The following is a 23,466-nucleotide window of genomic DNA, read 5'->3' on the forward strand; positions in this document are numbered from 1 at the left end:
CACATGGAGCACAAAGGAAAGACAATATTATCTGGTACATTATTACTCCATGCATTCCACGAAAACTGCTAAAAAACTCCAAAGTTGCACATACACCAACAAATCGACTTTCATTGATAGCCTTTGAAGACTAGACCAATCTACAAACAACTTTTATTAATGTTTCCAAAGTAATTAATATTTTCTATGCAAATAATTAAAAATATTACGTAGATATTAAAAAATTATTTGATTTTTTGAAATTTAAAACTCTAACTTTATTGAAGTATTACAAAAAAAACGATGTTTATATCTACAATAAATAAATAAAACACAATCCAAGACTCTTTTAATCTACAAACTAAATTTATCAAACGATATATTTATAACCTACTCAAGAAAAGAGATGGAAGGAAATTCATTTTTCATAAAGGAGAAATGGCTTCTCTCTTGCTTGGATGGATAAGAGACTATCAATAAACTGTAGTTACAAAAAGACAAAATTAATTCTCAAAAACTAGAAATAATATCTTAAAAAAATTAGAGATAAAAAAAGAAAAAGACCACAATGCCTAAATAGGATCCCATGTGTTCCTCCATTTTCTATAATATTGACATTTGAGGAACCCAAGAAAAAAAAAGACTTTTTATTAGCACGTGCTGTTTTTCATGTCTTTTAATATTTCAACCTAATCTTGCAAGTCAAATTCCACTGCCATAAAATTCTTTTTCTCTGTCACCTACTAACAAGATTTAAATTAAAATTACTATAATTTTAATCAAACTGTTTAGTGGTATATAAATTTATACGTACTTATTAATTGCTGGTGTGAATTTTAAAATATTAATCTATAAACACGCCTTTAAAAGACTTCAATTTAATGCTTATATCATATTATACACATAAATCGATTTTTTTAATTTTATTATCTATCTTTATTACAAAATAAAACTGATAGATTACAACTATTAAATTAAAATTAAAATTATTATAATTTTATTATATAAATTTATTCATGTGAAATTTTAAAAAATTAGTTTTTTAAAACTTAGATTAGAGATTTTAAAGACTTACAAGTCACAATTAACAAAGTACAAGCACTTTCAAATCAACTTAAACTATAAGTATTTGTTTAATTAGTCAATTCGATTTATCTCTTAGTGATTTGAGTTTATTTTTATTTTCATTTTTAAATATTAATTAATAAAAAAATTAAATTTAAAAAATAAACATAAAAATAAAAATAATACCTAAAAACAGATCAAATAGTTACAGGAAATAAATGAAGTTCATCATTTCGGACCAAAACCACTGGAGGCCAAAAATTACGTAGAACTAAACTCATAACTTCCTCCCCGTCCGCCGTTGATGTCGTTAAAAGACTTATCACAATAATACCCTCGAGCCCTTCTGCTTTCTGAACCTGGAGAAAATGTAATTTTTGCTTATTGTTTTCATCTTTATATTGGTTGGTCGCCATTTAAATTAGCCGTTGATTGCCTACTCCGTACCCAAATCTAACGGTGCACACTTCGAATTCAAGAAAACTGTCACACTGACATTGTTTAAATCAACCAAATGCAGGCCAGCCTTTACTTTGACCAGTACCACTACAGTCAATGTGACCGACACAGGGATATTTTAGTAATCTAACGTGCCCCATTCAAGCTTTTGAAGCACAGACCAATACTTTTATGCCACGTCATAACATCAACATATATCCATTGTTACTTTCAAGCAGCAGATATTAACCCATGATATTTCTCAGACTCGCCACTCGCCCACCCCCTTCTTCGTCCTCTGTCGGGTTTTTATGAAGTCCAAATCGTACGGTGTCGTAGTCAATAAAATTAATATAAACTTCCTCTCTCTTTATCTGACTTCTAATCCTTTTTTAATTCTCTTCAATTTTGATTCGGTACAGAATTACTCTGCTACCTCTCGTGTCGGATCATGCTTAGCTCCGGCCATGACCTCTATGGCGTCCGCCGGTAGCGGCTTCTCTTTGTTTCGTGCTTTATCATAGATTTGCCGATATTTGAAATGAACGAGTGCCTCCAGTTCTCGTATGAGTTCTAGCTGCAGTCTAATGAAGTGAAGTGATTTCTCTGCAACATCTTAATCAAATATGTCGCAATCAGGTAAGCACCTGAATTAAGCATGGATGTAAAGTTCCACCGCTGCTTTGTCCAATTTTTCTTTTAGAAATTTCGTTCAGATCTTTGAAGAGTTGACCTTATAGTGGTTTTTTACTCTGTACTTGATTTTTTTTTTTTTTGAAAAAAATTGAATTGCTATATAGCTGTTTTTTGTGCCTTTTCAGGGTATGATATCAATGTTCTGTTTCAAGAAGCTCAAGCACGATGGTTGAAACCTGCGGAAGTGCTCTATATATTGCAAAACCATGACAAGTACCAGCTCACTCAGGAGCCACCTCAAAAGCCAACTAGTAATTTCTTATTCTTTTCATATCTAATTGACACAATTCATTTTGATGGTTTTCTAGGTTAGTGAAATTATCTATTAGTCTTACTTACTGGGTTTTCCAACAGGTGGGTCTTTATTTCTTTTCAATAAAAGGGTCCTTCGTTTCTTTCGCAAAGATGGTCATAATTGGCGTAAAAAAAAGGATGGAAGAACTGTTGGGGAAGCACATGAACGACTCAAGGTTTGTAATTGATGCCTATGCAGTTATTCTTTATCCAATGAGAAGCCTAAAGCTTGAGATGATTGATAATATGATATATCTGCCCGTTCCCTGTTGCCTCAGTTGGTTTCATTTTGTTGATTGCTTCAGTTCTGGGAAATCACTTTATTCACCATATTATAGCATGTTGTGCAGAGTTGCTGTAGTTACTAAATTTATTTATAGTTTGATAATTTAAAAGTTGTAGCTACAGTCTGGTGGCATACTCATTTGATTAAGGTCAATTTATTTGTCTGAATAATATTCAAGATCCTTTTGCAATTTGTACTATTAGTAATTGGGAGATCAATTGATATATTGGTTTTGCAGTTATCTGCAGCTTGATGATGCAATTGCAAAGTGAACCAAATAGTTTAGAAAAACAAAGAAAAAGAAAACAGCCATAAATACTGTGTGTTGCATGGTTACATGGAAAATTCTCTGATTTAGCTTGAAACTACGAGATAAATGAGCTTATATTTGTTGATTTCTTGCACTAGGTTTAGTGGCTTTTCATGTGAAAAGTATTCTATTTCATGCATTTGGTGTGTGTTTTGGGGTTGATGGATTTTTATCTATTGACAATTGATTTGCATTAGTAGGTTGGAAATGTTGAGGCTTTAAATTGTTATTATGCACATGGAGAGCAAAACTCAAATTTTCAGAGACGTAGCTACTGGATGCTGGACTCGTGAGTATAACTATATTCATTGGTGTTCTTGATTTTCAACACCTTATAAGTTAGCTGACGTGCTATGATTTTAGGGAATTTCTTACTTATTTGATGAAATTCTGAGCAAGGTGGAAATTTAAGTGTATGCAGATAAAAAGGGGGGGGGGGGGGGAAGAGGCTATATTAAATTATCCACCCACTCCATTATAATAATTCTTACTTTGTGGCAAACAAGATAAATTGATGATAATGTCATGGGCTGTATTTGCTCATGCTTTGCTTTTCTTGGCAGGGCGTACGAGCATATTGTTCTTGTTCATTATAGAGAGATTGGTGAGGTACGTTTCTATTATCAGAAAGTGAAAAGCAATAACTCATGGTATTTTTTTTACCATAGTATACATCCTTCAACAGCTGCAGTGATAGCCTAAGGAGCCAGGATATGTTGACTTTACTGCATTGGCTATTGAACTCTGATCTAATTCTGTTACAAAGAAAAAAAAGTCCCTGAAATTTCGCCACCCATGCACAAACTTTCAGGATTTGAATCTACTGCCACCTTTGGATGAATTTCCTCACAACCTAGATTTTTTTGTTGGAGACATCATTCACTTCTACTCTGCCTTGCTTTTATATGATACCTTTTTCTTTCTAACAAAGAAATTTGATTCATTTCAACATTTGGTATATCACCTAATACTGCACAGGTTCATTTTCAAGTCAATGTGCTCACATGGTTACATTAATTCATACAGGGAAAGTCCACTCCTGGACCTGCTGCACAGTTATCACCAGGGTTTTCTTCCTCTTTCAGCCCAAGTCAAACATCTTATACTACTCAGAATCCAGATTCTACCTCTGCAATTACTGATAAATATGACCCATACCGGAATTCATCTAGTCCAAGTTCCATAGAAGTCAGTTCGGAGATGGTTACCAAGGAAAATGGATTAGACGCTACAACAGAATTTACTAGTTATAGAAAGGATGAGGTTAGTCAATATTTGAGAAGACTGGAGGAGCAGTTGAGTCTGACCGAGGACAGCATCAAAGAAATTGATCCATTATGCAGTGAGGAAAGAGCCACAGATAATACAGAACTTCTGGAATATGAAAAGCAAATCCCCAAGGAGGATAACTCTGCAAATTTGTTATTTAGACCAGAATATTTTGTGAATAATCAATCTTATGGTGGACATGCTGGAATGCAGCTGCAGACTAACAATCTTGTGCACCTTCAGGATGCAGGTTTGTGGTTAGGTCATGTATATGAGATTGAACTAGTTTAACTGGGTTCATTCTCAACCTGTTCTGCTAGTTTCTTAACTGCATGTGTTTATATTATATAATTTTATCATACCATGTTTAAACGGAAAAGGGAAACAATTTTAAATAAGCGACAAATCATTTTTTTTAATATATCTTATTGTTTTCTTATATTGGAAATGCAACCAAGTTTTTTAGGTATTCTAAGAATCTATTGATTATGGATTGAGAGGTTGTTCGCCTTCAAGGAAATTACTGCATAACTTGGAGTAAAATTGAGTCAAGCTACTACTATTTATGTTGTTTTCAAACATTAATGATCTATTTATTTTAACATGACCCTTGTGGGGTACATGGGGACTAATCAATCGGCAACCCTAAAACTTTGAGATCTTAGCTGGAAACAACAGAATTTTTTCGCCTAAAGTTTTGACTTTTGAGTAGTTCACTTGTTATTTATAGCTGGTAAAAGGTAGTGTTTGCAAGTACAACAGGCATATCAGGGATCTATTTGCTCATGTATTCGTTTTTATTAGATATTTTCTTTGTGCATATATAAATAAAATAAAACAAAATGGGAGGAAGCAAGAGAGAGTTACTAATGGCTTTGTTTTCTGTAGGTGATAGTGGCAAATATGATCAATCGTATCTAGACAAGTATGCAGATGGGAATAATGAATCTGTGTCTTGGAATGAAGTGTTGGACCCCAGTAAAGCTTCATCCGGTGCGGAGTACCAGGTGAAATATTTAAACACTATTTGCATTTATGATGGTTACATGGTTGTGATATGCCTTGTGGCATACTGTTCTATTATGAGTTAAATTCTTATATTCAAAATCAAGTTGTACATTTGGATTTGGAATACACCATGTAAATTATGTTGACCCTTGTACATTAATTCAAAATTCTGAGAGTGAATTTCCACATTTCTTTTATGATGGTGATTTAGTAATATCTACAACAGGAAAAGCCCCAGCCTTCTTTAAGGGGACCAGCTGAAGAGCATGAATATTCTGGTTGGCTAAATTTCAATGGAACTAATGCCAGAAATTGTACGATTTCTTCTGCTCTTTTTGATAATTGGCATTGTAACTTTCAGTATCCAGTGAACTCTTAATAAGCTTTGACAATCTTAATATATTGTCAGCTTCCCTATTGCTGCATCAAGAAGTTGAAAATTTTGAAATTCCTGCTTACGCTCCTGTTATTGGAAGTCATGAAACCAATCCAGACTACTATTCAATGCTATACGACCCAGGCCAGCTTGGAGTGCCAATTGAAGCAGATTCAAGTTTGACTGTTGCACAACAGCAGAAATTTATTATCTGGGAAATATCCCCAGACTGGGGTTTTACCTCTGAGGCTACAAAGGTAGGCTTCATCCAATTCCATTTACTCCATGCATTTTCCAAATTTTGCTCCATTCAATGAGAAAATGGTAATATTCCAATAATGGATTTATTGTGTGGTTTAAAGACTCTACAATAACTCATTGTGTAAGCATTTATTGGAAATGGGGATACTTTTGAAGTGTGCTTAATAGAGTTCTAATTGATAACACTACTACTTCTGCAGCTCTGTGATACTTTTCTTTTCCATCTATAGTTTTTTGGATTCAACAAAGTTAAAAGTTATGAGTAAATACAAATGGCCAAAAAGGATGCAATGGGGTATTCTTAAATAGTTGAATATAGCACTTTAGTTGGTAATCCTCCTGGCTGACTAAATGTACATTTAAGGTGGGAACTGCACCAGCATATATTGAATTGAAGTGCTATCAAACTCAGGGTCATTATTCAACTGCACCCTATTCTGTGATTGATCCAGCCAGAGAGTCAAGTCCACCTCATGATGTCTTTATATGTTTGAGAATTCAGCATACAAAGACAATATTGGCTTTATTTATAGATAGCATAAAACTGTCTGCTGAGGATAGTTCCTTAGTTTAACCGTGCTGAATAAGTTGCCTAATGAAGTTCCTATAAATAAACGTACTCGGTGCACTGGCCTATGGATTTTATCACTTAGATACCAGTATATTTCACTTCTTCAGGATTTTCTTAAAATAATATTCTTATGCATCTTTTGTTTAGTTGCGATTCCCTTTAGAAGGAAATTGCAAAGTTTGAAGCCTAGATTCTTGATGTAGGTAATTGTTGTTGGATCTTTTCTATGTGACCCATCACAATCAGCATGGACATGCATGTTCGGTGATACCGAGGTTCCAACTGAAATCATTCAAGAAGGTGTTCTCCGCTGTCAAGCACCTCCCCATCTTCCAGGAAAGGTCACTTTCTGCATTACTTCTGGCAATCGGGAGTCTTGCAGTGAGGTCAGAGAATTTGAGTATCGAGCTAAGAGTAGTTGTCCTCATTGCAGCTTATCCAAAACAGAAGTTGCTAAGAGTCCAGAAGAGTTGTTGTTACTTGTCAGATTTGTGCAGTTTCTTCTTTCTGATCCCTCTTTGCAGAAAGAAGACAGCATAGAAACAGGAATTCAGCTAATGAGAAAATTAAAAACTGGTGATGATTCATGGGGAAGTATCATTGAGGCTCTCTTAGTTGGTAATGGAACTTCAACAGGCACTGTTGATTGGCTTCTTCAACAGCTTCTAAAAGACAAATTGCAGCAGTGGCTTTCTTCCAAGTTTCAAGAAAGACAAGATCAACCTAGCTGTACCTTGTCCAAGAAAGAGCAGGGGATCATACACATGGTTGCGGGGTTGGGTTTTGAGTGGGCCTTGAGCCCAATTCTCAGTCATGGAGTCAGTATAGACTTCCGTGACATTAATGGATGGACTGCTCTTCATTGGGCTGCTCGTTTTGGAAGGTAAACTAAGCATCTAGTGTGTTTCCATAATTTTTCATTTGTTTATTTTGTAGTTCGTTAATGCTGTAATAGAAGAATAGGTTACAACCATCAAGGCAGGGTGAGAGCAACTATGCTTCTAGGTTTTGGTGCTGAACAAATGATTATCCACAGCTATTTTTGGGGTTGTATATATAAAAGAGAGGGTGAGAGAGAATGAACCAAAGAGCTTATTCTTCTGTCTTTCAATATGATTAATAAATTAAAGCAAAAAATGGTTATGATCAGCGGCTAAATTATGACATTGAATTAGAGAGATATGCAAGAACCTGAGTTATCTTTGCAATTGTTCTGGGCAATAGTTCTTCTTCCCTCTTTATGGGTTTCTACTTCAGGGGATTTTAAAGATGTGCCTTTAGCTGGTATCAGAGAAGTGAAGGGTGTTAATTCATTAAGTTTTCTTTCTCTGTCTCTCTTGTTTTGGGTATTTTTTCTGGTTTCTTTGAGGAAGATATCTTATCCTCTCATCTGTGTTTCTCACCTTGACTTGGAATTAATTAAATCTTACGCAAGATTTTTAGTAGATGCAACAGGTTTTTTGAGCAGTGTACGTGGTTTGTGTCGCAGGGAAAAAATGGTAGCAGCGCTTATAGCTTTGGGTGCATCAGCTGGGGCTGTCACAGATCCCACATCACAGGATCCAATAGGCAAAACTCCAGCATCTATTGCTGCTAACAGTGGTCACAAGGGTCTTGCAGGTTATCTGTCAGAGGTGGCACTCACGAGCCATCTTTCATCCCTTACAATAGAAGAAAGTGAGCTTTCTAAAGGATCTGCTGAGGTCGAAGCTGAGAGAACTGTAGATGCCATCTCAAAGGGGAGTTTTGCTGTCAGTGAAGATCAGGTTTCACTTAAAGATACTTTGGCTGCTGTTAGAAATGCAGCTCAAGCTGCTGCACGTATACAATCTGCTTTCAGAGCACATTCATTCAGAAAGCGGCAAGAGAGAGAAGCTGCTACCTCTGCTTATAGTATAGATGAGTATGGTGTCAATTCCAGTGATATACAAGGACTTTCAGCGATGTCAAAACTGGCATTTCGCAATGCACGTGATTACAATTCAGCTGCTTTATCTATTCAGAAGAAATATAGAGGATGGAAAGGTCGCAAGGATTTTCTAGCATTTCGACAGAAAGTTGTGAAGATACAGGTACTATATTTGTCCATTGTAACTGTCTGCTTTCTATATAATTGTAAAAGGTTCAAAATGTGTTAAAATGGATTTGCTTCTAGCTTCACTATATATGCATTTAGACATAAACTATCATCTTTCATATCAATGAACCATTGACCAAACAACACATAATTTTGAGGGATAGAGTACACTGGATTAAACACTTATTGTTTCGTCAGGCGCATGTGAGAGGTTATCAAGTAAGGAAGCACTATAAGGTAATATGCTGGGCTGTTGGAATTCTGGATAAGGTTGTGCTGAGGTGGAGACGTAAAGGAGCTGGTTTGCGAGGTTTCCGGAATGAGGCAGAGCCTAATGACAATGATGATGAAAGCGAAGATGAAGATATTCTCAAGGTATTCCGCAAACAAAAAGTTGATGTTGCTATCGGTGAGTCTGTCTCGCGTGTGCTGTCAATGGTTGATTCTCCGGAGGCACGCCTGCAATATCATCGGATGCTTGAACGTTATCGCCAAGCTAAAGTAAGTAGATCAAAAATTTTATTGACATTGATTAATTTGAGAAATGTACTGCGATCTTATCAAAGCCCCTTCTCTGAGCTGATGTTGGTTCTGCAGTTTATGGAAGTAACAAGAAGCCATATCATTAAATTACTTGCTACACTTTTTATCTGCCAAATACCAAGTAGCTCCATCTAGTTATGACAATTATCATGGGAGAGAATCTGGCTCCCTGAATGATTATGGAAAATGATATGATTTACCTTTTCTAGATGTTGTGGATCAGTTTTGAATGATCAGTGGGAGTAATGAGTTATTAAACTATTCTGACAGGCTGAACTAGGCGAAACGAGTGAAGCAGCAGCAACTTCTCTTGCTGACATGGAAAATGATGATATGTACCATTTCCAGTAGGAGCAGCTTCTAACTAGCTAACTTAATTTTATTCCCTTGACCAATCTTAACTTGGCTGGTAGTGGGTTCTGGATTCAGTTTGTTTATAATGGCCTGCATTCAAAGTTAGTTGTATGTGATTAGGAATGATTTGCACATATTCCCATATCAGTGTTGTAGTTACTGCTTGTAGTTGTATAAATTGTTGGGTTTACTGCTTCTAGTCAATGCACCGTTTTGTGCAAGGATATTTTCAGTCAAGTCTGTAGTTTGGTCTACAATATGTCTTGCTTCTTGCATATTAGTTCGAAAAGATATTTTTATGCTTCAAGTGACCTTTGATAAGAGAGTGATAGAGAGGCAGAGACGAATAGTGATGTTATATTCCCTTTTAGTCTATTGAGTTTATCATTAGTTTTAGTCGCTCATTATGTTATAGATTTACAATGGAGAAAATTATTATTATTATTGTTACTATCTTCCAAGGCAGAAAGCAACTTGTTGCAAATGATTAGACATCAATATACATCTAAAACTGTATTTTAAATAAGAAAAAAGAAGCAATGGTCATATAATTAAAATACAAAAGGATTAAAAGAGAACTTTGGGGTTTTCAAATTTGTGCATTAGATATTTATTTGATACTGGTGAGTTCCGTTAACCCCTTCGGAAAAAATAAGTTTTTATTAGTCCTACTTGGTGTAGATCCAATAGCAGACAGAAAACTTGAGCTTTTCTGCAGTAGTTAAATTTTAAAAATAAATAAATTTACGTTTCAGCAATTCCATGGCTACACATGAAAAATACTGAACAGCAAATAATTATCCTTGAACTAGATATCTGAAATTATAAAGTAACCTAACCATATACTACTAAAAAAGATTTGATAGTTTTTAAGAAATTTAAGCCATGTTCTGCAATATATTCACTTTCCAATCATGCATTTAGGCTTCCTTATCGGTCAGTGCAAGTAGCAAGATGATATGCAACGCTAAACAAAACATAGTTGCTGCATTCATTAGAAATTTGCATTCAATTTCTTATGAAACAAGACTTAAAAATACAACCATGACCCTCGCAAGATTCATGAATGACACACGGAATGGGGGGGAGAGGGAACTACACTCCCTAACCAACAATGGTAGCCTATCGAGTCTTGATCATACACCGCCCAATATCAATACAACAACTAGCAAGATGCAAATCTTCCTGAAATGACAAATACAATAAACTTTTGAAACTTTAATCAATAATAAAGTTGTGAAACTTTGAACACTCGATTTTTAAACTAAATAGTCCAGGAGCATCTTTTACCAATCCAACCAAATGAAACATCTCTGAATTTTCAAGACAACAAGGTGGCACAATGCAACATTGAACATAACCAACCAAAAATCACAATAAACTGTCTAAAACCAGACTGGGTTGAGCAAAGGGACATTCGAACCACAAAGACTTTTGAGTGGTTGATCTTCTCTTCATGCATAGTTCAACCGGAAAATGTCATTCAACACATAAAAGCTCCCTTGTGGTGTTGGAATCAAATGGAACATCTGAGAAGCATGACAATGAAATTGTTAGGAAAATAATCACCTCGTTTAAAGTCCCAGAAAAGCAGATGAATAATAACTATTTATAAAAATAAATAGAAGGTTAAAAAAATATAAATGCCAGAGAAGTCCCAGCAAAGCAGACTAGTTTCTAGATAAATGGTAAAATATTAAAACATTGATCATGCAAAATCACCATTAAAACCCAATCATCTTTTCAAAAAAGTAGATTTAATACTATTAAACCATAATATTTCTCGCAATACAGGACATTTCATCATTTAAACATGATGCAATTCTTTTGGTTTATTTTATCAAAATCATTGATTCATTTCATTTTCACTTTTACAACAGTTGCATTGCGCAGCAACATGGAATGCCAGAAACAATCTTTTGTACTGCCAAACAAATTTCAAGCAACATTTGAGAACAAAAATCCTTCCGTAAAAGTTATCCTTACCGTTCCAGGAAACACAGCAAATGCATCAAACGGCGTTACAGAATTACTTAATTAAGGTTGCATTGGTAAATTTATGTCATCTTTAACTGATGCCGCAAGCTTGGACTCGAGTAAAATGCATACCAGATTCTGAAAGATTTTATTTCACCAACAATTAATTAAACTCTATAAATTACCAAACTTTATCAGAGTACTGAGAACTGCCAAGATCCAATATCCTAGATCTATTAAAAGAGAAAAAAAAAAAAAAGAGCTATTTGAGCGAACACAACGTTATTTCAATAGAAATATTAAAAGGACATAAAGACACCAAATTCACAAATTCAAATTCAACTTCAACGAGATCCATATTTCCACATCCAAAACCCTCCACGAGCAGGCATCAATAAGCAATCATGATTCTATGATCGATTAAAAACAGATCAATCCAAAACACAACTCGAATCCTCAAAAACCCTACAAACTCCACCAACATCAAATCAAATAAAATCCAATACATATATCTATTTATTAATCTCTCTACCTGACTAAACTTGAGGGCATGTTGTTCACCAGTGAGCTGAAGGTTACCAGAAACAAAGACAAGCATACCACCGGCAGGGCCTGATGGCTGGCAGTCGACGGTGGTGATGCTGTGCTGGCACTGCTGGAAAGGAAGGCTAATGAGCTTGGAGACGATATTTTGGGAGCCCTGGATCTTCTGACCCTCGAAGGTGAGCATGGATCCCTCCTGATAGAGGTTAGCTAATCCGGCCCGGTTCGCATCGAAAGTGGTATAGTAGTGCTCAACAAATGCCTTAGCCACGGAGTCTGGTTCCATCTAGAATTCGGATTCTGAGAATTTGATTTTGCCCTTTTAATCCCTCGTTTGGCTGCTCTCCCTTGGCTTCGCCGCTTGCAAGTTACGCTACCTTGGCGTAGAGAGAGTGAGAGCAGAGAGAGAGAGAGAGAGAGAGAGAGAGGAGGAGATGGCAGGCTTCTTATTTATATGATCCAACGGTCAGGATTCAATGTTGAAAAATATTGCAACGGGTTAGGTTTTGCTGACTAGGTTTAATGCATAATTTATGTATTTCCTACCTTTTTTTATTATTATTTTTGAAATTTATAACCCGGCCAACAAATATCACAATACACTCAATTTGGAGACTTTAGATATAAAACCACTACAAATAGAGTTGGAAGGCTCAAACATTATAAATATATTGCATATTTTTTTTAAAAAAAAATTAAAAATAACAAAAATGCTTTAATAAAAAAACATTCAAACATCACCTCTACGATTTCAAGAAGACTTTATAAGCACAAGCATCTTTTCCCACCAAACTAAGAGAAAATCTTGGAATAAAGACTATTAGAGTAGATCTACCATGACAATAGCCAAAGTGGATCTTTATTATTGTTCACTATAACAGGCTTGGATATAATAAAATTCAGATTTTAAAACTTGCAAGAAAACAAAGCACCAAAAACGACACAAGTAGAAAATTAAAAAATTTCTTATCGAAACTCTTTATTATTATAAGACTAAAAAAAAGTTAGAGGAGTTTTTCTCCATTTGAGAAAATAGAAAAAGAACGATAAACATGATAGACAATAAACTTAAAATAAAAAAAAAAAAGATCTCATAGAAAATTCTTCCTTTAATCAAATAAAGAGAATAATTTGTTTTGCTCTGTCTAATGTTATTCTAAGAAGTGAGTGATGAACATTTTCCCTTTTGTATTTTTAATAAATTTCTACATTTAAGTTATTTAAAACGAAGCTGCCTAATTAAATAGATGAATTTGATTTTTATCAAAAATAAGAAAGGGTTATTAAAAATCGTCGACAGCAGGGTTCGAACCTGCGCGGGCGAAACCCAACAGATTTCAAGTCTGTCTCCTTAACCACTCGGACATATCGACTTGTTGTTTGTCTTTTGCCTTTAAAAAATATTGATATTATTAAATATAGATTTCAGGATAAGGCTTTTCATTTCTGTTCTTTTGGCACCTGAGTTGTATCAAAATGAATAGATTGATATGACCGGCTCTTAAAACTCGATATTAATTTTAGTGATTTCAATTGATAAAATTAAAATACAAGGTTTAAATCATTTTGACATATATATTAAGCGAATTTATTTTCAAAGGAATTTTAGTAATTTTTTAAGTAATTAATGAAAATTTGCTTCATTTAAACAGAGTCAAAATACTGTAAATAAATTATTGAGTTCTCAAAGTTAAGGAATATATATATCAATTCGACACAACTCAAGGGTAAAATAGTAATTTGCTCTAAAATTTTCCATACTTTGATTGTATAAACTCTTGAATATAAGATAAGCGTGAAGTTCAAACTTCTTTTCCGAAAAAGTAGAAGCATCAACAAGCACTTCTATTGACAGCTTTCAGTTCAAAGAAAGTAGCATATGGTGGATAAAATTAGCCTGTATCCAATGCAAAGCGTGCATATAATGTTCTAACCAGAGAAAAACCATGAGATGGGATTACTGAGATTTGATACACTGTCACTCTCTATTGCATCAATTCTTGGTACAAAATGATGAAGAAATGAGATATTATGATTACATCAATATCTTATTAATTCTACAATATTAATACGCATGATGTGTTCTCTTCCTCTGCCAAGAAGCTTGTCTTCCCTCTTTTCACCTGAATCTACCACCTACGCTACAAATGGATAATCCTCGAAGAAAGAAATTTTTGGAGCATCATGAATTTATTTCTGCAAGGACAAGATGATGATATTCCATTGCTTCTATGATACACTCAAATGTCAGGATTCCTCCATCCATTCGAAACAGGTATATATTATCGAATTCGATATCCTATCCTAAAAGCTTTGCGTCTGCACAAGTCTCACACAACCAATCCTAACTGACAGCTAGCAAATGAGATCAACTTTACTAGGAAACATGAACCAGCTTCACCGTGTGGTTCTCGAAACAATCAATGAAACTCGAGAGCTATCCATCATGGCTTTTATATACACTCAGCAATAAAACAAATGTGTTCCTGGGGAAATGTCAAGAACCAAGTAATCAATGAGCAACACGTCCCAGGAACAGGTGCAAGTGTAACTACTAGAAACATTATTTGAGCAAAGACTAAGATGTAACTACTAGTTTAGGTTAGTCGAATACTTACTCTTGGGAGAAAAACTTAACCAATTCAAGTAAACACGTCCCAGGAACCGTGGGCGCTCACATCATGTGAATTTCAATATAAGCCTCCTCTATAAGATCACATTGGAAGTTGACTGAAAAAATCGTGAAACCTCCCTGTATAGTTGTTCAGCTTCAAAAGGTTTAGAAACATATCCATCCATTCCACACTTTAGGCATTCCTCATGTGTAGCTTGAATTACATCTGCAGTCATTGCTAAGATGGGAACTTTCCAATTTGGAAAATTTTCATAGGCTTCAGCTGATGCATCTCCATTCTGAATAGAATTGTTGAAATTGTCTTCTTTATCCCGAATTTTCCTTGTAGCTTCAAAACTGAAGGGAAGGACATTATATAGGTTTAAAACTAGTTCCGAAATAATTGACAAGTAAACTAAGCATAATCAATGGAGGTACGTATCCAGCTGGGAAGTATTATACTTATTTGTCTATTTCTTTTTTCTTATGGAAAAGCAGTTTACTGAGTGTGATACAAAACGTACAAACAATGCCCTTGTTCACATATATCAAAGATTAAGAACATAATAATGACGTATGTATAGGGGTCACAATTTTAGATATTATCCACAAACATGACACAAAAATAGAGGCTTACGCATATTCATGTTCATGCTGAGCAGCTTGATTCATTAACCCATTTTGACTTTAAAATTTTTAGTTAAGATACTGATAGCTAAATATTGAAATATCAAATGTTTGTTTGATGTTAGGTTCCATGCTTTCATATAATATTAAATTTATGCAAATTTAAAATTGATGTGTAAATTTAGCGTAATATGTTAAATTATGTCAAAATATTTTAAATGGGTTAGGTTAAAGTTAAATCATGTTAAATAGGTTGGGTCACGTCCAATTAATCCAACAGGATTTAATATTAATTGTGCCATGCCGTGTCCCGTATAATAAAATGGTTATGTCACGTTTAGATCCTTAACTAGATTCATTTACCGTTTCTGGTTCTTGTTCACCCTTATTCTGCTAGTCATGTCACAACCCACCAACTGAAACCCCCTACATATATCTCTAACACTGACAAAAATAAGGCAGAATAAAATGACCAGAAAAACATGTTGCACATACCCATCCATTTCCGGCATCTGGATATCCATGAAGCAAGCATCAAACTGGTGGGGTGGAGTAAGCAATGTGATTGCCTTTTCTCCACTCTCTGCACAGACCACATCAGCTCCGTACTTTTTCAAAGCACCAGAAGCTACTTTGAGGTTTACAGCATTGTCATCTACAATAAGAATTTTTCTCCCAAGAAGAAGGTTGGAGAGATCCCCGTTGCGTGGATTCCCCTTGTTCCCAACACCCATTGCTCGTTGCAATGATGCAGCCAGCATACTTGCCCTAAGGGGCTTCATGATGGCACTAGGAGTATAAACACCAGAAGTTGCAGCGTCCGATTTGGAAGAACTGATAGAATTAGCCAGAAGGAATAGTTTTGGAGAAACACCATGATCAATTTTCCTTGTATTATTGATGAATAGAGCTGAAACACTTGAATCCCTATCCCAAACTTCCCGTTCAATAAGAACCATGTTGACAACAGCATTCCCGTTGCTTATGCTACAGAAAGCTTGATTTAAATCAGAAACCACTTCAACATGAATTCCAAGCCGCTGAATATGATATCTTGAAACCTTGGCCCTTTCAGGCCTTGGATCCACAACTAATGCTGTCATGCCTTGAAATTCTGAAAAGATAGCGTTAGACTGGTTGCTGAATTTGCGACTCTTGTAGTCATGAGAACTGGAGCAGCCATTGCCAAAAACAGCAGTAAATGTAAAGGTCGTCCCGATCTTGGGTATGCTTACAAACCCAATTTCCCCATTCATGAGGCCAACCAAACATTTGCTTATACTTAGGCCAATCCCTGTGCCTCCATATTTTCGGGAAGTGGATGGGCCAACCTGCATAAAAGGAGTGAAAATGCGAGATTGGGCTTCAAGAGGGATCCCTTCTCCTGTATCCTCAACAGAAACAATTAGATTGACAAGGTCAGGAGAGGATGCCAAAAGAGTACGACTAGACCCATCCTGACTGAAAGTCCTAAATCCTGCCCAGCTGCGGCGTCTATCTGCAATGGGAAAACCACTCAAGGTATTCCTTGATGATGATTCTGTCTCCACATCTATGAAGTCAATCACCTCCTCCACAAGATGGACGGTGACAAAGATGTGCCCTTGATGCGTGAACTGTGGAAAAAAAAAAAAAACAAGCCTAAGACCATAGGAATGTGCAGAACAAACTCCAAAGCTAAGAATTGAAAGTTGAAATTTTATCACTAATCAAATGGCAAAAGTAAAGATCAAATATGCTAGCATGACTGCATGACATAAAATGTTTTCTCCTAAATCTCTATAGTGGAGGTAGACGTAATGCAAGTTTTGCAGCAGTCAGCACCCAATTTATTTTATAAGTTAATCATAGAGGATCAATCCAGAATTAGCTAGATACTTACTTTTATTGAGTTTCCCATGAGATTGGTTATGATTTGCCGGAACCTCCCTGGATCACCAATTAGCATTTCAGGAACATTATCAGAGATGTAAACAGCCAACTGTGCTTCCCACCAATTTGATCATGCCAATATTAAAATTTAGATATTAGATACTGAAATGAAGGTATAGGAGAAAATATATTTGGAGGAGAGGGAGAGTGGGATGAAAAGAAAAGAACATAATGCTAAGAGGACAAACTATTACACACTGCATATGTAGAGCCTCTGATAAAATGGTTACCATAAGCAAAATATAAATCGAATAGTTTCACCAGTTAAAAGATATGTCACCTCTATTCCTTTTCCTTGAGACTTGTCAGAAAAGAGCGGTAGTACGTCATCTAAAATTGCCCGTAGATTGAACCGCACATCCTCAAGCTCAAGCTTACCTGATTCAATTTTTGCTTGATCTAAAACCTCATTGATTAATGAGACAAGAGCTTTTCCACTGGCTTGTGCAATTCCGACATAATCTTGTTGAGTTACATCTAGATCCGTATCCATAAGCATATGTAACATTCCTGGAGAAAATTTAACAGATTTACATTATCATGGCTCAATGAACTTTACTGCTACTTATTCTTGGCATATGCCAGACGACACACATGATTTTTGAAGAGTAAAGAACAATTTTACAACTCACCCAGAACACCATTCATTGGGGTTCTGATCTCATGAGAAACTGTAGCAAGAAACTGTAGGAAGTTGAAAATTGGATTAGGCTTTCATGCTACCTACACAAAATCCTACCAAGTAAATTAAAAACATTAAATACCTGAGATTTTGCTATATCAGCTGCCTCAGCTAGTTTTTTAAGCTCCATCATTTCATGATAATCGTCTTCAACTTTGGCAATCCGATTTACAGTTGCATGGAAAATATGCCCAATAAGCAATGCTATCACAAGGACCCCAAACGAAGTTGTTATTGCTAACCATTGCCATGGTGGCTTTTGTTTGAATCTGCATTAAGTAAAAACCTAATTTATGCCCCAATTTCACATAATATTCAAGTTAAAACCTTGTATTTAGCGCATCCCAGATAGAACATTTTTCTGTATCTTTGATATGCAACACCCAATGCTGCATGGAAATTTGGACTAGCCATATGAATTACTTGATTTTCATTGTATCTTGTTGAGGTATAGCCATTACAGTAAACCAGAGAGGAATTTGAACTCAGAAAATTGAATGAAAGAGAGAGTTTGTGTATTACTTGCAATGCATCTCATGCATTCTATGGGGATCTCCAAAATTAAGAGAGCTAACATGTTGCAATTCGTCATCTGATACATTTGAGCCATACATGCTGATGGGGTGAGATTGATTAGTAGTGTCATACACATCCACTAGGATAGTTTGTTTACTTGCAAGCTGTTGCAGTAGCTTTTCAACAAGCGATTCAATATCAAAGACTCCTCCAAGATACCTGCTTGACAGTTGCAGGAACACTGTAAGAGCTCCTCCTTAAATAATTGTTATACAAAATCTACTTTCCAGTTTTTTCATCAAAGCATCACTTGAAGTATATCTTGACACCACAACAAGAAAAAATCATTTTACTTGTTCTCATGGCTCTATATTAATATTAATTTTTCTTCCCAATGGGACTAGTTATAGGATTTTAAAGCATTGCTGTTCCTACTAGTTTCTGAGTTTGCATTTCTAAGGCAGGAAGGAACACCTACATAGCCTGTATTCAAAACCATATAAAGTTTTTTCCTATTAAATTTACAATTGATGGCAAAATCATACCCATCAGTCGCTTTAATCCTCTCATTTGGAGTTGCATTTGAGGGGATATCTCCCTTGTAAACAGCAAATGTCAATATAACTCCAAGGCGGTTAGTTTTCAGCAACCTAAAAGGAGCAGTTAGAACCCCTGTTCCTGATTCTCTAGCACGCAACACATTTTCACGGTCTTCCTGCAGAAATAGATATAAGCAGAATAAGATCAATGCCAACTACTCTACTCTCTCAGATAAACAATGCAACTTTCAAAATGAAAGAAATGAGCATTCCAACTTATGAAGCAGTGAACAAAATCTTTTAGCACTTTAGTCTAAATTATTAAGCTCTTATAAAAAAGGAATGTGAGATTATCACCGCAATATTGGATTTAAATTGCACTGCCCCATGTAGTAACTGATAGTACAAATTTCAGTCAAATCTACAAGTGCAGCTTAGGTATTGAACACAAGAAACATCCAGAACAAACAAAGGAGCTTACTTTTCCAGACAGCATATCAAGAGAAACCACATGTGAAATGGTATCCTGTGCAAAGATGACAGGGGCATATTCTTCTTGGATTGGGGATGGCTCCAATAATTCTGGGGTATAGTCATCTTTATGAACTGGATTTTGTTCCAGGGTATCCATCCTCTTAATTGTCCAGCCTTGTTGTTTCTCAAATTGTTCCCTTTCAGAGTGGAGCACCCTTACAGCATATGCCACACCACTTGTGAGGGGCCTCTCAAAAGCAGTTCTTTCTGTATACCTTGCAAAAGTCCTCTATAAATTCTGAAAGTTAGTTTGTGTTTTTGACTTGACAATAGTGATCATATACAAAAGAACCCAGATCTGCTTCTGACTAAGCTTTAATTCCAAAATGGAAACCACAAGCAAATTCTGCATATTTAAGATTTTGAACTAATTTCCTGTTTAAGTAAAACCTGGAAGAAACTGAATTTTCCACTGGAATTATAGAATTGCAGGCAGGTGCATGATTAATTACCTTATCTAATTGAATGAGCTAATGGATCAAGTCTAGTTTGCAAATTAAAATACAGACATAAAGTTCACATTCCAGAGAAGAAAAATACAAAATAGTCTGGCAAGTAAGGATTGCATATGGAAAATTATTATTCTAGCGGACTTAGAAACCAGCTAAGATATGAAAGGAGATCTAGTAACCTGATCAATAGCAGAAGGGTTCTTGCCATGGTGAAAGGTTGAGATCAAAATGGACATAGCCTGCACATGGTTCATGCTCACATTAAACTGATCCTGTAGCATCCTGGCCCTCTCATCACACATGCTTGCAAGGGTCTCTTTCCTTTTCTCCGCCGCTTGTGAGCTCATGTACCATAAGATCCATAAAGAGACCATGATCCAGCCAATTACCCATGCCACCAAGAGCCTTCTCCACCATGTTTTTCTAACTCTCTTTGACCCAATATACTGGTAGTAGTGATGATGCATTTTGCAACTATTCGCTTCCCAGAACATGAGCCACATCTTGCCACCATCACCGAGCAAACCAGTCTTGGTCTCATCATTGACGAACCAGTTCATGGAAATTACTGACAAAATCCAGCAACATAACATCCAAAGTAGATTCACCACCTTTAAACCAAACCCAAATACATGGAGCAAACTCATCCAAATCAGTTGCCAAGGCAAGCTACCAAGAAACAGTTCCAAGCTGAAGCGGCTCTTACTGTTAATTCCAGGTAGAAAACATGGGAAAAGGGGCAGTGTGGTGGGAGAGAGAAAGAGAGAGAGAGAGCCGCTACCAAATCTACAGAAGCTGTCTCGCAAAACCCAAAGTGAAGAATAGTAATAGTACAAACTTAGAAGTTTAACACCAAAGAGGCACAAGGAATAAGGAGGAACAAGGTCCACCAAACTCAAAATCCACTATAAACAAGTGGAATCGAAAAGGAGAAGTGGGTATGAGAGAAGATGCTATCTTATCCACTAACAGGAGCTACAAATTCAGATTGAGCACAAGAAACAACCCAAAGATGAAGATAAGAAATTCACACACACCCACAAGAAAGAATCAAAGAATCCATAGATTCCAAGTTTCTAATTCTAAACATAAGTCTGCTTTTATCCTGTTAGCCACCACCACCACCACCAACACCAACCAAAACCCAGAACACGAAATGGACCAACGAAGATTCGAAATGCAGTTATTAAATCAGAAATCTCTGACAGGACAAATCTAGTCTATAAGCCCACGAATTCCCAAAATTAAACAGCAACAACAACAAAATCATGTGAATGTGTTAACATCTGACATCTCTAGTGTGTGTATGATGTATATCAGCAACCTCTCAAAAATCTAGTTTATGCAACAAGAGTAGTAACCCATAAAGAATCATCAAGGTCGATAGAAGATTAAGTAACAGCAGCAGCAGCAGCAGCAGCAGTAGAAAAAGAAGCTAACAAGATTGGATTCATGAACACACTCACAAAGAGAGAATCTGAGGAAAGGGAGATGAGAAGAGTATCGTTGTAGAAATGTCTTCTAGCGTAGGCCATTATCTCTATCCATACCATCCGCCCAAAGCAAAAATAAATAAAATAAAATCTAATAGCATGCTTAAATGCAATTACAATTAATTCAATTCTTTTTATTTTAATTAAAACAAACTACATTTTTCTCATCTTGAATTTATATAAAAAAACAACCGATATTTATATTTTAGAAAAAAATTATTATTTCATTAATTAATTTATTAATTTAAAAATATATATATTAAAATATCTCTCATATTTAAAGATTTTTTATTAATTTTAATAATTAAATACTATAAACAAAATTTAACGAAAAATTCTTAATTTTTAAAATCTCAATCTATTAACAAAATAATTCTCGTACTAAAATTCTTTATTAGATTATAATAATTCTGTAGCAATTTTATTTTATATAATAGTTTAATTTATTTAATTTTAATTATTTATAATAATTTAATTAATTTAATTTAAATTAATTTCATCACTTTATTATAAATTTAATATGATAATTATTTTATTATTAACAAATTTAAAAACTAAATTTTTTATCAGTAAAAATAAAAAAATTAAATTATAAATTTTAAAAAATTTTATTGACTAATTTAAAAAGCAATGGCTTTTTGACAAGGAACTAATTATGAGTTGATTTAGTCACGGGTGCAGTTTTTAACAAATTAGTTTGATTTAAATAAGTTAAATTTAAATTCATTATAATCGATATTAAACGGATCAAAATTAATTCATTTGAGTTCAAATTAAATTTCTTTTTAAAAATAAGTTAAATTTTCGACCTAATCTCAATTTATCATAAATTAAATTATCAAAATAATTTACACTAAATTGCTGCAATAAAATTAACCAAACTGATTGCAAATCGAATAAAATTAAAAAGAATAAATAAATATATTAATAGATTTAAAATTGAATTAAAGGGGTTTGCAGTTTTTTTTCTAACACCCAAAGAAAATTGCATTAGAAAGTCAAAATAACATTTGACAATTGGCCTCTATTTATTTGTATAAATATTTACATTTGAAAAATATTTTTCCAATAAAATATATAATTTAATTTTTATTACTTTAAATTTTTTATCAATAAAATTTTATATTGATATTTCTAAATATTTAAAATATATAAAATATTTTTAAAAAATATTTAACCATCTAAATTTATATATTAAATAATACTTATCAAATAGAGTAGTTAAACGTGGTTGAAGTTATTTTTCTTTTGTAAAATAAGTTTGTATAGTTTTTGAGATTCTTTAATTGATTTTAATTAAAGACTCAATTACTTTACTTATTTGTTTTATGAATGTAGATATTTTTTTAGCATTAATTAAATTTAATTTTTTTATTAATTTTAAATATTATATTTATTATTAATTTAATAACCCTGATTTTCAATTAATTGATGTATTATTTAAATTTATTTATCGATAGAATAATAGAATTATTGATATAATAATTAAATTTTATTTATATAAATTTTACTGTTTTTTAAACTATTGAGAATATTAATTTGCAGATAAAAAAAAAAATCACACATTGGCAACGTGGTAATGGGTGAGAAAAGTGGAGCAAAGGTATTGAGAGCACTTTAACCAAGGGTTGTCACTATGTGATTAGGCCATCACCACCCACTCCATTTTGGTGTCCTACGAGGGAACCCTCTCGGACAGCGACATGCCGAGTCAGCAGAACCGTTCTCTGACTGGACCAAGCCCACTGCACAATGCTTTGTATTGCTACGTGTCAGATGCGGGTTTGGGGATAGAATTCTAGCTATCTTCCTGTGGCGCCCAAAATGGGTCCCTATCTCATATTGGTTGACTAGCTAAAAAAAAAAAAAATCCCTATCTTTTTATATAATTTTAATTATTAAAATTTACACCACCTAATAATTATTTTTTTAATTAATTGCATAGATTATAATTTATAATAATATTATATATCTTAAATGATTAACAAAAATACAATAATAATATAATAAGATTTATTATTAATTTATAA

At 34.5% G+C, this 23,466-nt stretch overlaps 3 protein-coding genes and 1 non-coding gene across 7 annotated transcripts; 1 reads left to right on the forward strand and 3 right to left on the reverse strand.

Annotated features, from left to right (window-relative positions):
- Window positions 1–1,678: 1,678 nt before the first annotated feature.
- On the forward strand, window positions 1,679–9,834 carry LOC110628679 (calmodulin-binding transcription activator 4). Of its 3 annotated transcripts, XM_021775471.2 has the most exons (14): window positions 1,679–1,807; window positions 1,905–2,121; window positions 2,304–2,429; window positions 2,533–2,648; window positions 3,269–3,357; window positions 3,632–3,677; window positions 4,095–4,587; window positions 5,226–5,344; window positions 5,572–5,659; window positions 5,755–5,978; window positions 6,757–7,436; window positions 8,043–8,625; window positions 8,829–9,131; window positions 9,444–9,834. In XM_021775471.2, exons 2-14 carry the CDS (start codon window positions 2,109–2,111, stop codon window positions 9,522–9,524), a joined length of 2,961 nt encoding a protein of 986 aa, XP_021631163.1. In that variant the 5' UTR covers window positions 1,679–1,807; window positions 1,905–2,108; the 3' UTR covers window positions 9,525–9,834. The 3 variants fall into 3 exon arrangements, with proteins under 3 accessions (XP_021631163.1, XP_043804636.1, XP_021631162.1); XM_043948701.1 differs by lacking the exons at window positions 1,679–1,807; window positions 9,444–9,834 and adding an exon at window positions 9,228–9,427 and having other exon boundaries at window positions 1,816–2,121; XM_021775470.2 differs by lacking the exon at window positions 1,679–1,807 and having other exon boundaries at window positions 1,818–2,121.
- Window positions 9,835–10,709: 875 nt separating this feature from the next.
- Window positions 10,710–12,475, reverse strand: LOC110628681 (nuclear transport factor 2B). The gene is made up of 2 exons (XM_021775473.2): window positions 12,037–12,475; window positions 10,710–11,056 (listed from the first exon to the last, which is right to left on the reverse strand). Exons 1-2 carry the CDS (start codon window positions 12,331–12,333, stop codon window positions 10,982–10,984), a joined length of 372 nt encoding a protein of 123 aa, XP_021631165.1. The 5' UTR covers window positions 12,334–12,475; the 3' UTR covers window positions 10,710–10,981.
- Window positions 12,476–13,338: 863 nt separating this feature from the next.
- On the reverse strand, window positions 13,339–13,420 carry TRNAS-UGA. Its single transcript has one exon. It is a non-coding gene; the product is annotated as a tRNA-Ser (tRNA).
- Window positions 13,421–13,977: 557 nt separating this feature from the next.
- On the reverse strand, window positions 13,978–21,509 carry LOC110628678 (histidine kinase 3). Of its 2 annotated transcripts, XM_021775469.2 has the most exons (11): window positions 20,123–21,508; window positions 19,439–19,720; window positions 18,964–19,133; window positions 18,425–18,637; window positions 17,985–18,171; window positions 17,853–17,904; window positions 17,501–17,730; window positions 17,171–17,269; window positions 15,784–16,904; window positions 14,666–15,018; window positions 13,978–14,533 (listed from the first exon to the last, which is right to left on the reverse strand). In XM_021775469.2, exons 1-10 carry the CDS (start codon window positions 20,588–20,590, stop codon window positions 14,754–14,756), a joined length of 3,087 nt encoding a protein of 1,028 aa, XP_021631161.1. In that variant the 5' UTR covers window positions 20,591–21,508; the 3' UTR covers window positions 13,978–14,533; window positions 14,666–14,753. The 2 variants fall into 2 exon arrangements, with proteins under 2 accessions (XP_021631161.1, XP_043804635.1); XM_043948700.1 differs by lacking the exon at window positions 19,439–19,720 and having other exon boundaries at window positions 20,123–21,509.
- Between the last annotated feature and the right edge of the window lie 1,957 nt (window positions 21,510–23,466).

Source organism: Manihot esculenta, chromosome 12, assembly GCF_001659605.2.
Source record: "Manihot esculenta cultivar AM560-2 chromosome 12, M.esculenta_v8, whole genome shotgun sequence".
Lineage (NCBI taxonomy): Eukaryota > Viridiplantae > Streptophyta > Magnoliopsida > Malpighiales > Euphorbiaceae > Manihot > Manihot esculenta.

Coding starts and splice junctions, on each gene's coding strand:
- LOC110628678 (XM_021775469.2), bottom strand. CDS start 20,590: ATGAGTTTGCTCCATGTATTTGGGTTTGGTTTAAAGGTGGTGAATCTA. Junction 17,731..17,852: donor CCCAATGAATGGTGTTCTGG/GTGAGTTGTAAA, acceptor AATTTTCTCCAG/GAATGTTACATATGCTTATG. Junction 15,019..15,783: donor CAGATGCCGGAAATGGATGG/GTATGTGCAACA, acceptor CCTTCCCTTCAG/TTTTGAAGCTACAAGGAAAA.
- LOC110628681 (XM_021775473.2), bottom strand. CDS start 12,333: ATGGAACCAGACTCCGTGGCTAAGGCATTTGTTGAGCACTACTATACC. Junction 11,057..12,036: donor ATGCCCTCAAGTTTAGTCAG/GTAGAGAGATTA, acceptor CATGCTTCTCAG/ATGTTCCATTTGATTCCAAC.
- LOC110628679 (XM_021775471.2), top strand. Junction 3,358..3,631: donor AGCTACTGGATGCTGGACTC/GTGAGTATAACT, acceptor TTTTCTTGGCAG/GGCGTACGAGCATATTGTTC. Junction 8,626..8,828: donor AGAAAGTTGTGAAGATACAG/GTACTATATTTG, acceptor TTGTTTCGTCAG/GCGCATGTGAGAGGTTATCA.